At 42.1% G+C, this 14,892-nt stretch overlaps 1 protein-coding gene across 1 annotated transcript; it reads right to left on the bottom strand.

The window, feature by feature from the left end:
- Positions 1 to 467: 467 nt before the first annotated feature.
- Positions 468 to 11,270, bottom strand: LOC148029246 (uncharacterized). Its single transcript, XM_087688018.1, has 3 exons — positions 9,705 to 11,270; positions 6,947 to 7,384; positions 468 to 2,407 (listed from the first exon to the last, which is right to left on the bottom strand). Exons 1-3 carry the CDS (start codon positions 10,539 to 10,541, stop codon positions 2,324 to 2,326), a joined length of 1,359 nt encoding a protein of 452 aa, XP_087544144.1. The 5' UTR covers positions 10,542 to 11,270; the 3' UTR covers positions 468 to 2,323.
- Positions 11,271 to 14,892: the final 3,622 nt, after the last annotated feature.

Below are 14,892 nucleotides of genomic sequence, written 5' to 3' on the forward strand. Positions count from 1 at the left end.
ATGTCTCTTCTTTATAATACCTTTCAAAAGGAAAACAATGCATGATTGCTAATCTCCAATATATTGCATTTTCATACTAGTTATTTCCCGATTCATTTTCAAATCTTAAGGTTTGCTTATTTTTGCAAGCCTTGTTTTATTTGCAAGATTAGACAAAAGCTTTCTTATCAACTTCATTAAATTATGTTTCAATTGCTAAGTTCACATAACAATGCATCGATCAACTATGATACTGAATAGCATGTTCTTGAGATTCTATGAAGTGGTAATTTCAAACAAAATAGGTATATTAAACTTGACATGGGCTATTTCAAAATCTTTAATGGGTTGGTCAAACTACTCTCATGTCAATGATACATCAATCAATATGTTGAAGAACTACTTATTTGACCTTTCTACTAACTTGCTTTAGACTCGATGCTAGGAAAGTACTCTTGTTAGGAGAAGCATCCTCATCTTGTTAAGGCTTTTAGGCGTGCTTGGGATTTGTCCTTGAATGGTGGTATTCTTATAGGTGGCTACATCTCCAATGGATCATTAAATATGGATGACATGCAAGCTACTTTTGGGGGTCTCATTGTCAGCTTCTCTCTTCTCCAAAGCTTGTGATTGGACAATCAAAAAATGATAGCACATTTAGTGTGGATGTTGTTATAAATCTTATTTCTCTATGTCCCGATTTATGTAGCTATATTCTCTACTCATTCACTCGGAGCACCAATAAATACCTTTTTTGACATGTTTATATTCTACTATTGGTCAAGCAGAGTGTCAAAATCATAGTTGAGAGCAAATTGTATGATAACTTCTTTTTCAAACTCTCAACATCTCCCCCCTGTAGTAGTCTAATGGTTGCTCTTATAGCATTCGAGTATACTTGTTGAAAGAACGAATAGGTGGCCTATTGCTGCCCTCCACTCCTCCAACAAAACCTTCCAAACATTGCTTGTACCAGATCTCAAGTAGGCTCAAAACTAAATCCATGTCCTTTTTCCTAGGCTGTCTCATCCTCCACTATCTTGGTGCGTTAGTGCAAAGGATCCCCTAATTGTCTGTTGCAATGTTTGTGAAGGCCACCTCCAACTTCTCATTTGAATACTTTACATGTTGTAGTTGTCCATTTGAATACTTTACACGTTGTAGTTGTCCAATAAGCAAAGCAATCTTCACTTGCTCTTGTGCTAGTAATACATGTTGTAGTTGTCCACTAAGCAAAGCGTTCTTCACTTGCTCTTGTGCTAGTAATACATGTAGTTCTTCGACCTTCTTGTAAAGGGCATGTGGCAATTCTAAGGCTTCCTATAGACTTTGAATCTATCATATTTCCTATACCATTTAACTCTTTCCAATAACTCTAATAAACCTTGTATTTCTTGGTTCTTGGGTGACTTTTAGGATCTCATTTGTTCCTTTATCTCTATGGGCCTGATGTTGAGCCTTCTCCTCGTAACGAAAAATTTGGGCCTTCTATTGTCCCTCGACTAATCTCCTTAAAGCTCCTAACGCAAAATCTCCTCCTTCAACAAGAAGAAGCTGGAAGAAGATAAGGCCGCTACAGAAATAGTTGGGCAATGTGAACACATATGTAGACTCTTTGGCAACACTATGAACGAAGCGAATCGTTTCGAGTTTGTTCCTTCGAACAAGCTTACAAACTTTGCAAGACGTGATTAGCAGGGCTTGTTGACCACCATCACCGGCCGGTCGGGCCAGTATATAAAAATTTTGTCACTCAAATTTACTAACACATGAAAAGTTACAATTCTGACAACCTTAAAAGACTATCTAAGGCGCGTCATGTACCCCTTTTTCCTTATCCAAACGAGATGTTAGGCGTTAAATTCGAAGCCTGTAACATCTGCACGGCGCAGCTCCTCAGTACTGTCGCTCACAATCGCTGTACTCCGAGTGAAGCTTAGGCAAAAAATATTTTTGCTGATGTTACAATATCGGGGCTTATCCTGCAGTGTAAAAGAGCTTTTACAGGTGCAGTGACAGTTGAGGGATGTGGCTTGCGTATTGGACGAGGAATTGTGTCAAATGCAATGGAGGATATTTGAACATAAGCATCCTCCCGAATATATATTTTTATGTGCCTGCCTGTGACAGCTGCTACCTGCTGCTCTGGGACTTGGTCAGCTATCATGGCAGAAGATAAGACCCTTTGTGAGAAGTTAGAACGAAGAGAGCCTTACTGTCGCTGCTATCACCTGTGCACTGTGCTCTCTCTCTCTCTCTCTCTCTCTCTCTCTCGTGTTCTGATTCAGCTGTAGCCTGCCATTGGTTCTGTGTTAATAAATAGGCTTCGGTGCCTTGACTCGGATCACTCATCAATAGCATGGCTCAACACCAGGTCTTGCAGCAGCTTCTGCAGCTCGTTGCTGCGTATCTCGGATGAAGACGAGACCTGCACGTCATTACACCGATTGATGAGGAGATAAAGAAGCATGTCAGCGAATCATCTGCACGTATCTTTCACCATAACTTTATAAAAGTAATTTGAATTTATAAAAGTTATGCATAGCAAAACCAGAGCCTTTCCAACCCAAACATTCATCATTTACAAATTTAGAACAGAAGGCATCAAGTAAGCATTCATCATGTACGATGCGTATACAGATGCCCTCTACCAGTCGATAGGATAGTTTGCAGCAGGCAGAAAGGTAATTGCCACCAAAAAAGATCATGTGTACCAAAAGGCAAATCATGGGTACAAAGTTAACCAAAAAGTTACTGATGTTATTGACCAATCGTGCACTAGAATTTGGTGCCTAGACATATGACACATCGCGCAAAAGCGACACCCATGCACAGATGCTACTAAAACTTGGTCAAGGTGGAGCGTGGAGGTCCAGTAGACTCAGCTGTACCAGAAATCGCTCTGAGAACTGCCAGGGCCTTGGCTTCACGGGTTCATTTGTTGACAGCCTTCTGGCCCATTATTGACCTGGTAAAGTCTATATAATTTTTCAAGTGAGTGAAGCGGATACTGTGTGTGTGTGTGTCTTCAGGGATCCCAAGCGCAGGATTTTAACTCCCATGCCTCCCGAATCTAGTACGCCATGACCCCATGATTGGCAAGAGTCGACATGTTTTACTCTACAAGTGTGTTTGGCTCAAAAACGCACACGCCGAAGGCTCTGCAGTGAAATGCCTCTGCCTGCCAACCCCCGAGTACAAGAGGTTGCTGCGAGTGTGTAATGTACATTGCTGCCAGATACATGTGTCTTTGGTGGAAAAACGAGGGGGGCCGCAAAGGAAACAAGGTTGGGTCTCCAACCACTAATTTCAATGTTACCAGTGGCTTGCCCATGCAGGACCTGTTCCCACCAGACGGAATCAGGTTTGGAACCCCTGGGCGTTGTGCTACATATGTTCTTCCCTTATCATTTCTCTTTCCAAACTCCTTGTGGGAAACCCCTGAAATGCCTCTCAACCTTCTCAGCAACCTGCAAATTAGTGACTTTGTTCCAATCAAAACTGCAAGCATTGGAATATTGCGGGCCATTGTCTCGAAGGAATAATACGGGACTACACCATTATCTCCAAGCAGTAACACCGAACCATATGACTGGTTGCACATGAAAGTCTCGCTAGGAGCATCTCTCAATGGAGATCTATGTCAAAATGATGTCCCTGAAAGTCTCGGCTATGGCCCCCTTTAGCCCCCTTCAACACTCTCGATTGGTTTGGTTGAAATGGTGGTGGGGTCATTGATGGAGGTCCCACCAGTTCACCGAGGAGGTTCCCTTTGTCATCAATCAAGCTCAGCTGCTCATTTGCTTTCGTGCCTAAAAGCAAACATCTTGGGGCAAGTAGTGTACCCAAAAAAAAGGAATGTATTGCAAATTTTTTCTTAGCCTGTGTCACTCATTGATTTACTAAGAAGTGTCATATTATTGGCTCACAAGTTCATCACTACCTTGAAACCCCCAATTTAGTAATTTTTTAAACTACATAAAAAAATTTAAAATAAAGCTTCGGATATTAGACTCCTTAAATCCCTTTTGATTTCCCCTATACGCTCATCATATATGCAAATCTTTAAAAATAGCAAAATGGGGAAATCTCCCCTTTCCATCCCCCCAAAAGCACATATATCTTTTTCATCAAGTGTTCTATAGTTAACCCCTTTACCCTTGTATAGGCCCAAGTGTCTCTTTCCCACCACTTATTTGAAAATGAAGAGAGATGACTCACAATTCTTCTTTGTTGCGTACAACTCTCTTTTTCATGGCAAAAGTCTAGGCATGTCACATTCACAAGTCTATTTTGTTCCACATTCTTTGAGACGTAGCACTCTTTTTTAAACACCAAAACTCTAGGCCTATCATTCACAAGTCTTTCTTGTTGACCATGGCTAGTTCAACTATCACATGTGCCTTGTTTAAAACCAGCCTGAAACTCTTTTCTCTTTTAGCACAAAATTACTCGTACGAGTCAAAGATCTGAAAAGTACCTCTTTTTTTTTGGAAACCAAAGCAAGAAATTAAAGACTTGAGCCAATTTCCCATATCGTTATATGTAATTTAGATTTGTGTATGTTGCTATAAGCTATGTATTTCGAAAGCATTTTTCAAACTTGCATCATTTTTAGAAGGCTTCATTTAGCCTGATTCCTTCCAATTGCTTACTTGTGTTGGTTAAAGCCTCTTGAATAATATTTACTTTCAACTCCAAGGTTGGTCTTACTCTTAAAATGGTTAATATCAAGAGACAACATTTTTACAATTTGGGCCTCTACAAAAATGACAAGCCATGGACATTCAAGCCAATTAGCATGCATGTCCTCGTGATTCTCCAAGAGCAAATGTAACAAGCCATTTTAGATCAGAATCACCTATACAAATAGCTTTTGAGTAGGTCTTCCATTTTGGAGAATGCGAAATCCCTTCAAGGGCTGCCATGCCATCATTTTTCCAAAGATTTGGCATCTTAATATCTCCCCACAAATATCGTCTTGAGAAGTATAAAAGATAGGTTTAGAATTTACTCCTCTAGAGATTTCCAATGATATTGCACTTAATGGAATGTGCACTTTCACTAATTTCCCAAATTTTTTTATGGCACAACGTATGACAACATTCAACCAGATTTGGGACAAATATCACAATGTCAAATTCTTGCAAAAGTGGAGACATGACATTCCTTAAAGGCCCCTACGAAGAGTCCAAATTTTCCCTAACATCACTTAGGCAATTGGATGTGGTGCCATGTTAGGGAAAATTTGGACTCTTCGTAGGGGCCTTTAAGGAATGTCATGTCCCATCGTGGCACCACATCCAATTGCCTAAGTGATGTTAGGGAAAATTTGGACTCTTCGTAGGGGCCTTTAAGGAATGTCATGTCTCCACTTTTACAAGAATTTGACATTGTGATATTTGTCCCAAATCTGGTCGAATATTGTCATATGTTGCGCCATAAAAAAATTTGGAAAATTTGTGAAAGTGCACATTCCATTAAGTGCAATATCATTGGAAATCTCTAGGAGTAAATTCTAAACCTATCTTTTATACTTCTCAAGACGATATTTGTGGGGAGATATTAAGATGCCAAATCTTTGGAAAAATGATGGCATGGCAGCCCTTGAAGGGATTTCGCATCCTCCAAAATGGAGGACCTACTCAAAAGCTATTTGTATAAGTGATTCTGATCTAAAGCGGCTTGTTACATTTGCTCTTGGAGAATCACGAGGGCATGCATGCTAATTGTCTTGAATGTCCATGGCTTGTCATTTTTGTAGAGGCCCAAATTGTAAAAATGTTGCCTCTTGATGTTAACCATTTTAAGCCTTGCCATGAGAGGTGCAATTTGATGACACTCTCTTGTTGGGTGATTATTTCACCATGTTCCCCAAAAGTATGGTTCCTCATTATACCCTCCATGACTATGGGAAGAAAGGCCACCAAATTTTTACCCCAACAAGGAACTTCATGTAATTGGGACTTTTGTGCCTCTAGTATATTGGAATGATCACAAGTCCCACACCCACGTGGAAGTATCCAATGCATGTGTAGCACAATCAAATCTAGCCATCACTCCTTGAATTTTGGATTGTTTGTCACTATCAATGTGGATCTTTGGTTTTCAATGCATAAAAGAGAGCTACTTTTATACTTGTAAGGGTTAATAAAGAGCTACTTGCTTGCTTGTTAGGTGGATGCCTTGGTCAAATTAACAAGGAAACCCATCAAATTCAAGATTAAAATATTCAAATTCTTCAAGAATGTAGGGTGTTTTTTGGAGCTATAAATGCAAAACTATCAAAAAGGAATTCTAGGCCATGAAATGGAAGGTAGTGAGCGGCCAATTGCCAAATCGAATGCCATTGTCATGAAGTTTTATAAGCTAGGTTGTAAGACTCGGAAAAGATACTTGTCATAGTAGTTTTATAAACTAGGTGGTAAGACTCGGAAAAGATACTTGTCATAGTATGACATAATCCCTCTGGCAGTTTTACAGGCTAAAAAGGCTTGTGATTTTGCTGATCGGACTCCGGGGAGAGATGGGTGCCTTTTGAAAACCTTCGATTTGATGGAGATGCTAATAGGCATTCTTCGTGGAACATTCCGTTTTAATGAGGTGGTGAAAGCATTAATATGACATGGTGGGAGAAGCGATGATATGACAATACGGGGCTGGAGCCAAGAGGCCCAGCACACAGAGGTGTAAGGTCGAAGCAGTCAGGAGTGGTGACAGAGACACAGGCGCTCGGGTCTGCATACGCGCGAAAGGGAATTTGGAAAGCGGGGAAACCAAGGGCATGTGGGTGGACTGGACTGTCGAAAAGAGAATAAGTGCACAGAGTATAAAAAATGTACGTTAATTAACGATGCAGTGCGTGCAGTAAACTACGGAAGAATATAGATGTGCCTGAACAAATAAATAAATAAATAAATGAACGAGTTTTAGGAAGTGGAGAAAAGGAACAGAGGGGGGTGGGTACCTTTGCATGGATGCAGTGGTAGTCGAGGTCGAGGCTGGAGGAGAGGGTGACGTTGAGGAGGTCCATGTGGTGGTCGTGCAGGATCTGCAGGATGCCCGACCACACCCCGCGCCTCTTGGGGCTGTTCAGCGTCACGAACACATCCCGCCCGCACACTCGCACCGCCACATCAGCCGCCGCCAGCACCTGCTCCCGCACCTCCTCGCTCATCACCACCTGCCCCTCCTGCTCCACGTCACCTCCCCCCCCTGACGTGGAAGCCGCCCTAGCGCCCCCTCCCCCGCCCTGCTCCGCTTCCCCCGCGCCTCCCCCGCCCGGATTCATCTGCTCCCCGAGCGTCGTCAGTATCTCCGCCTTCTGCCGCCCCAGCTCCTCCACCTGCCTCCTCAGCACGTGTATGTACTCCATGGCCTCTGTCAAGACTGTGCACCTGTCCGTCTGCGTGCACAATATACCCACCAATTATATACGCGGGCAGCCGCCAATTACATAACACCCAACTCTGTTCCTAAGCAGCAAACACACAAGACTCATGTGCCAAATTCAAACTCTTATCCATAATTGACATGCGCACAACAGAAGTCAAACGAGAAGACAAGAGCTGCTCTTTATGAAGCCGCAGCCTGCCACTGCTCAGTGGACACACGGTAGAAAATATAGGAGTTCAGAAGCAGCCTAGCGAATTTCAAAATTTTCAGGGAAACACACGAACATTTAAAGAAGGTTTTGGAATCTGCTACCAAGGTCCAAAAAATGTTTATTGTAAAAATTTAAAAAAAAAACACACCCCCCCGGGCCCCCCTCTCTCTCTCTCTCTCTCTCTCTCTCTCCCCCACGACTTCTTACACCGATTTTTCAACAATTAAAGTACGCCACATTGATTTTACCAGCGCGCACAAGAAAACGTATTGATGGATGAACAGTTGCACACATAAGGTAGTGATTGTCATTTGAAGCTTGTTTTTTGTGAAAGGCAACGAAGTATTATACTGATTAATGAAGATTTGCCAGAACTTATCATTCCAAAGCTGGCTTTAAGGGTTAAACCGTTCAGGCAATATACCTGCTACATCTTAGCCTTAAGGATGTAATAGCATTATCAATAACCCTCCTAAAATATCCATAGTGAAGTTGTCATTTGACGCTGGGCGCTGCTCACATAACGTTTCGTTCGTTAACTTTCCAGCTGTCTTCAGTTGTTTAGTGCCGATTAAAGAAATTAATGCATCCATCGACCGTCCGCGGGTTTCTGCACTGCGGATTACTTTGTACATGAATCCTCAACAAACCTTCAAATTATAACTAAAATAGATATAGAAGTCCTCCAAACGTACGCTTCACTGTTCAGGACAATTTTCTCGGCCAGTGTCAGAAAACAATGCTTCGTGCAGATTCATGTTTAGAAAGCTAAAAGGATATTTCAATGACATCTGCAGATTCATGCTTACAAAGCTAGTAAGCTACTGAGAACTGCATGCTTTGATTTACGGAAAATTAAAAATCTCCTTTCACACAAAACCTTTCTTTCTCTTGAGCTAGGCAACTTTCTTTATTGCGGACAACATAAAGGATTTCATAATGATTCCCAAGTCAATTTAACCTTGCATGCAGCACTGCAGAGTACCCGATGCAAGAAATTCCATCTTCCATTAGCCGGTCCATTTAGAGAAAATTGTTTATTGCCGGACAACACAAAGGATTTCATAACGATTCCCAAGTCAATCTAACCTTGCATGCAGCACTGCAGAGTACCCGATGCATGAAATTTCATCTTCCATTAGCCGGTCAATTTAGAGATATGACATACCCTTTCCATTGCCACTATCTCGAAAGAAAAACCTTCCGTGCCCCCTCACACGTTTATTTGCAAACTCCCAGGCCCATATGGGCCATGGCATATTAGCCTCTCTCTCTCTCTCTCTCTCTCTCTCTCTCTCTCTCTCTCTCTCTCTTTGGGATCCTCAATTTCAAAATCATGTCATTTCCCAAATTGTCCTTTGTACAGTTCTTCTCAGACTTCAGTGCTAACTTACAAGTTATCAGGCAACGCCATGATCGCCATTCCCCATTTGCTACTCTCGAAAAAAAAAAGCTTTGCATATCCCAAGAATCTGCAATGACTCATTAAAAAATGTTGACTCTACACGTACAACTCACGAGCGCCCACAGCCTCAGCTAACACAGATGAAAAGTCCCCTTATCACATCTGAGCACCAAGTTACCAACGCTTGGCTCCGTCGTAGATGCCAGGCAGCTCCTGCATGCAACTGATTAACTCTAAACTCTTACGTAAGTTGCGAGACTTATGACATTGATGAATGTCAGTACGTACGAGGCAAGGGAAATTTGTGCATACAACAGACCATTACAACTTACACGGAGCGAACAATGATAGTATACCTTGGACATGCAAATTCAGCTCCTCCTGTGATGCTTAATCGGCTCAAAACAAAGCTATAATCGCTGCAGAATCTACTGCTCATAATGTAACGAAAACAAAAACTCAAACCGTTTTACGTACAAGACCATAGATTCTATATGATCTTCGCAGTTCCTCGTTGAACAACCTACGATAACGATTCCCAATTGTTCACACAAGTAATATATCATATCATTCAATTCATATGCATTGAATATGCGCTCATACTGCAAGCAGAAAATGACTCGACCAGACGGACAAGTTAAAACCGACGAGCAGCGTTGTTATTCTTGTGTTACACGCCTTTCAAGCACATGTGTAGTATAGGGGCAAGATTACCTTGGGCTTGGCCTCGGGGAGCAAAGACTGCAGCGTTGCATAGAGGTGCGTCATTCCTTTGCGTCGTTGTCTCTCGGAGAAGATATGGATCTCACGGCGGGTCAAGGACTCCTTCTGGATGGGCTTATCGATGACATCATGGAGGGAGGTGTCTTTCTTCTTGGAGCGATCGGAGTCGGCGCTGGCGCTGGACCGGGAGGGCCGGCTGGAGACGATGGGGAGCTTCTGGGCGGGAGAAGGAACTGCAGCTGGAGGTGTAGCTGCAACTATTAATGGAGGCTGCTGGTACTGGTGCTGATGATGGGGCGGGGGAGGGGGAGGGGGAGGGGGAGGAGGAGGGTTAGGACTAGGACTAGGACTAAGGCTAAGATTAGGACTAGGATTAGAATTAAGATGAATCCGAGCTGCTGCAGCAGACTGCTGCTGCTGCTGCTGCTGGAGGTCGCTGGACGAGGCCGATCTGCCAAGAAGCTTCCTGAGGAGCTCCTCCTTGTGCTCCTGAGAGTTGGCGAGCCTGATGACGGGCCTGCATACGGCGGCCTGGTGAGGCGGGGTCGGGGAGGAGGCGGCGTTCTGATTGGTAGGCGGCGAGGCTTCGCTGGGGTTGGATGGCGCACCGGCCTGGCTGGGCATCGCGTTCAGGGCGGCCGCCACCTCCGACAGCCGCAAGGCCACGGCCGCTGCTGCTGCGGACGGCGACAATGACACGCTGTTCGCCTGCGCGGCGCTCGTCTGCGCCGTCGAATTCGACGACGATCCTGCGGCCGCTGCCGCCGCCGCGGCCTTCCGCTTCTCCAGCATGTCATCTGTCGGCCACCAATCCCGAAGCTTCCCCATTATTTTCGGAAACGGCAAATTTAGGGTTTCTCCGAGTTCCCTTCGCCGATCACGTAACCTGTGTCAGACCATCTGGGAGGAGGCGAAGCCATGCTCGATTTGGACGATATGTGGGCTGTGGCAGCTCATTCACACTACAGCACATGTGGCTGCGACTTCCTCGCTGCTATACATGTCTGTTGCAGCTGCCTGCATCATTTGGAGGTCATGACTGTCAAGTACGAGGCCGTCGTCCGGGTTAGGATAGGATCTGATGGATTAACCCGAGGTTATCGTCAGAAGGTCGAGGACAGAACGAGGCTGAGAACAGAAAAGGAAAGCGATGGGGACTCAATGGAATAAATCAGGCAACCTTTCCTAAATTCCCACTCTCCTGGCTATGGCTTAGATGGTGCCTCATCATCATCATCATCGTCAATCGGTAAAATAAGCACAAACACGACAGAAGAAGGAATATGACAATGATGAGGACGAGGATGAGGATGCTGATGCCGCCATTGAAGCAGGGAGAGAGGAAGAAGAAGGCGCAGGGCAGGAAAGGTGAAAACTAGGGCATTGCGTAGGAAGATAGGATAACAGGGCGCGGGCGCACAAGTCAGCAATCTGTAGCTCAAACAACGTTGGTAGAAGATTTGCATTACTTGCAAAAGTATTCAGGCTTCATTTTAGTCCAAATCTGTAATTCTAATTGCTCGCAAGAGGATATTTTCTCTCTCCCACTGGCGGAAACTGCCATTGCACGCTCGAGCAGACACGAGCTGGCGTCTCGGTTTCTTCACAAGGAGCTCGTCCTCAATCACATTTATTGCAAGCCTGCAATATATTACTGTGTTTCATTTACCTCTTATTATTTTATGCTCCCCGAAACCGTGTGACACCGCACCCGCTCGCGGGAGAGAGAACCTCGTGAACATGCCCCCCCCAGTGGCCTCCACGATTCTTACGTGCCCTAAAGAAACCCCTACTCAAACGTCACCTCTTGGTACGCCTGGTTCTAGGGCCTGTTCCTATGGCGCTGTTCCCCCCCAGACCGTGTGCGTTTGCGCTTGGCAACCCAGCACTATTCATGCAAAAACCAAGGTCTAATGCCATGCGAATTCTTAAATCTGAATAACAACATGACCATTTGAAATATCTAGTGAACCGGTCCTGAAATGTAGCTTCATGTTAAATGTAATTTTGTAATACACCCAAAAAAACTTGTAAAATGTTTTTTTCTAAAGGCTTGCAATTTGTCAAGGAAAATCACTATTGCATTATTTTTGCAAATTTCACCACATTATATAGATTTCTACCTTTTTGTGGCTACATGGAGCTTGTTTCACACCAACTTACGGTTTCAAAGTGGCTATAGCATTGATTTGAAATTAGCACTACTTATTCACATGATGAGCATGGTTCTTTGGCGACATTCTCATATTTTCAAAAGAATGGATTATTGCATGAACAAAGAACTATACATTCAAAGACACAAAGGGAAACCTTTGGAATATTACTTGCAACAAACTGGTGTGACTTCTTTTGAACCATGTTGTTGTATTGAGCTAGGAATGGTATGCCACCACAAATTCTTTGCTCTCCCTCTCAAATTATTTTTCTCTCGCTCTTTGTTGTGTTGAAAGATACAAAGAGAGAAAGAACACACACACACACACACAGAGAAGAAAAAGAGAGGGGGAGAGAGAGAGAGAGAGAAGATAAAACTTACAAACTTTTAGGGAGAGAAGGGGAAAAGGGAGAGAGGAAAGTTAAAATTTGAAAGAGAGAGAGAGAGAGATGTGAAGAGAGGGGGGAGAGAAGAAAAGAAAAGAGAGAGAGGGAGGGAGAATTTTACATTTAATGCACAAACCTATAGCCTAAGCTAATAAAGGATACAACTAGTGGACCTTAAACCTATGTTGCCAAGTGTAAAGGAATAATTAATGTACTTCATTAAATTGATGGGTTGGCAATTTATGCACATATTTGCTCCGTTAGTTCTCCAAAGTTTAAACTATGCCCAAGTGTAGTATGACATGGTTGTGTGTTGTATGTTTTGCATAGAGATATCCCTTAGGGTGACATATTTACACGTGCTCATATACCACATGAGTTGGAGAGGTCCTTTAATGCCAAAACCTAAGGCTAAAACAAGAATTTCATAGGGGTTCTTATATGAACTTTGGAAGACACCAATTAATTATAAACACCATAATATCTAGGATAGTGAGACATATTCCTATTCCTATTTAAGTGGCATCAAGTGAAGAAAGAATGTGTAGTGGCCATTGTGCAAAGCTTTATGCCATTTTCTCTCATCCTCTTGCCATTCTCCATGAGTACACTCTCTTTAAGCTTTCTTCCTAGTCACATCCTAGTCTATGAATTTTCAAATACTATAATTCCCACATCGCTTTTATTTTCCTTTCTTCTTATTTTTCAACAATCATGATTCATCTCATGGTATCACTCTAGTATTATAGCTAAATACCCTCCTCTAGTCTCAAGCTTCTAAGGATATATAATCTCTTGAGCCCCTTACTTAAACCCCTACTAGCGTTCTGCGCGCTTCGTAACAGCTTCGCTGCCTCGAAGCGGCAAGTGAAGTTACTTCACTGAATAATCCATTTCTCATCTTTCTCTCTCCTCTTTTTCCTCTCTCTCTCTCTCTGTGCCTTCTATTTTAGTTTTTTTCCTCTCCTGGTTCTCTCTCTCTCCTTTTTTCTCTCCCCGCTTTTCTTCTCTCTCTCTCCTTTTATTCTCCCCCCTCTCTCCTCTCTTTTCCTTCTCTCTCTCTCTCTCTCTCTCTCTCTCTCTCTCTCTCTCTCTCTCTCTCTCTCTTTTTCCTTTTTTTTCTTCTCTCTCTCTCCTCTCTTTTCCTTCTCTCTCTCTTCTTCTTCTTCTTTCACTTTCTTCCCCCCCTCAATCTCTCTTAAAGTATGTAAATTTTATCTTTTCCTTATATATAATTCTCTCTTTATGTTTATATTCTCTCTCTTCTCCTCTCTCTCTCTCTCTCTCTCTCCCATTTTCTTCTTTTGCCCTTTCTCCTAATTTTCCTTTTTTTCTTCTCCCCTTCTCTCTCCCTTCCTCTCTCTCAAAAAAAATTTTTAAAATTTAAAAAGACTTTTCTCTTTTCTCTTTTTCTCCATCTCTCTTCCTCTTTTCCTCTCTCTTCTTCTTATTCTTATTCTTCTCTCTCTCTCTCCCCCTCTCCTCTCATTTCCTTTTCTCTCCTATTTTTTCTTTTTTTTCTTCTCTCTTTAAATTTTTTTCTTTTCTCTTTCTTTTAAATTTTATCTTTTCTTTCTCTATAATTCTCTATGTGTTCAAATTCTCTCTCTTTTTATTATTATTTTCTCTCTCTATCTCTGTCCTTCCTCTCTCCTCTTTTTTTCTTTTTTCTTTTCTTTTCTCTCTCTCTCTCTTAAATTTTATATTTCCTCTCTATAATTCTCTTTCTCTCTATTCTCTCCATCTCCTCTTCTTTCTTTTTTGCTCTTTGTATATTTCTCTCTCTCTCTCTCTCTCTCTCTCTCTCTCTCTCTCTCTCTCTCTCCTTATTTTAATTTTTAAAAAAAATTCTTTTAAATGTTATCTTTCCTTTCTCTACAATTCTTTTTCTTCTTCTGATTTTCTCTCTCTCATTTTCTTCTCTCTGTCTCTCTGCCCCCCTCTCTCCTCTTTTTTCTTTTTTTGTCTCGCTCTTTCTCTCTCTTAACCCCTCTCTCTCTCTCTCCCTCCCTCTCCTCTTCTTTCTTTTTTGCTCTTTGTATATATATATATATATATATGTATGTATGTATGTATGTATGTATGTATCTCCTTATTTTAATTAAACTAAAATTTTACATTAAAAAGTTTAGAGAGAGAGAGAGAGAACCTAGGCCCTATGCATGAGAGAGAGGGGGGAGGGGGAGAAGAAAAATATTTAATTAAAAAAAGACTATTATATTTACTCTTTCTCCCCCTTCTCTCTCCATCTTCTTTTTATCCTTCTTCTTCTTCTCTCTCTCTTTTATTCTATCTCTTTCTCATAGTGTGTGAAAAACTATGCTAGAAAAATTTTAAATTAAAAAAAGATTTTAAATTACTTAATTAAAAAAGTTTAAATTAAAAAGTTTAATCTAAGAGAGAGAGAGAGAGAGAGAGAGAGAGAAACTTTTGATTTAAAAAGAAGTTTGATTTAATTTAAGGAGAGAGAGAGAGAGAGAGAGAGAGAACCTAGGCCCTACACATGAGAGAGAGGGGAGGGAATTTAATTAAAAAGGAAATTGAGCTTTAATTAAAAAAAAGGAGGTGAGGAGGAGAGGCTTTAATGAAAAAAGGGAAGGAGAAGCGAAAATCAGATATTACACTTGAGAAAGAGAAG

This window comes from Lygodium microphyllum, chromosome 11 (assembly GCF_053477565.2).
Source record: "Lygodium microphyllum isolate KBCC chromosome 11, Lygodium_microphyllum_v1.1.10, whole genome shotgun sequence".
NCBI classification, from domain to species: Eukaryota; Viridiplantae; Streptophyta; class Polypodiopsida; order Schizaeales; family Lygodiaceae; genus Lygodium; species Lygodium microphyllum.

Bases quoted from the DNA above. Each gene is read 5' to 3' on its own strand.
- LOC148029246 (XM_087688018.1), bottom strand. From the start codon at position 10,541: ATGGGGAAGCTTCGGGATTGGTGGCCGACAGATGACATGCTGGAGAAG. The intron at 7,385-9,704 runs GTAATCTTGCCC...TTGTGCACGCAG, and splicing joins TCCCCGAGGCCAAGCCCAAG to ACGGACAGGTGCACAGTCTT. The intron at 2,408-6,946 runs GTACCCACCCCC...AATGACGTGCAG, and splicing joins ACCACTGCATCCATGCAAAG to GTCTCGTCTTCATCCGAGAT.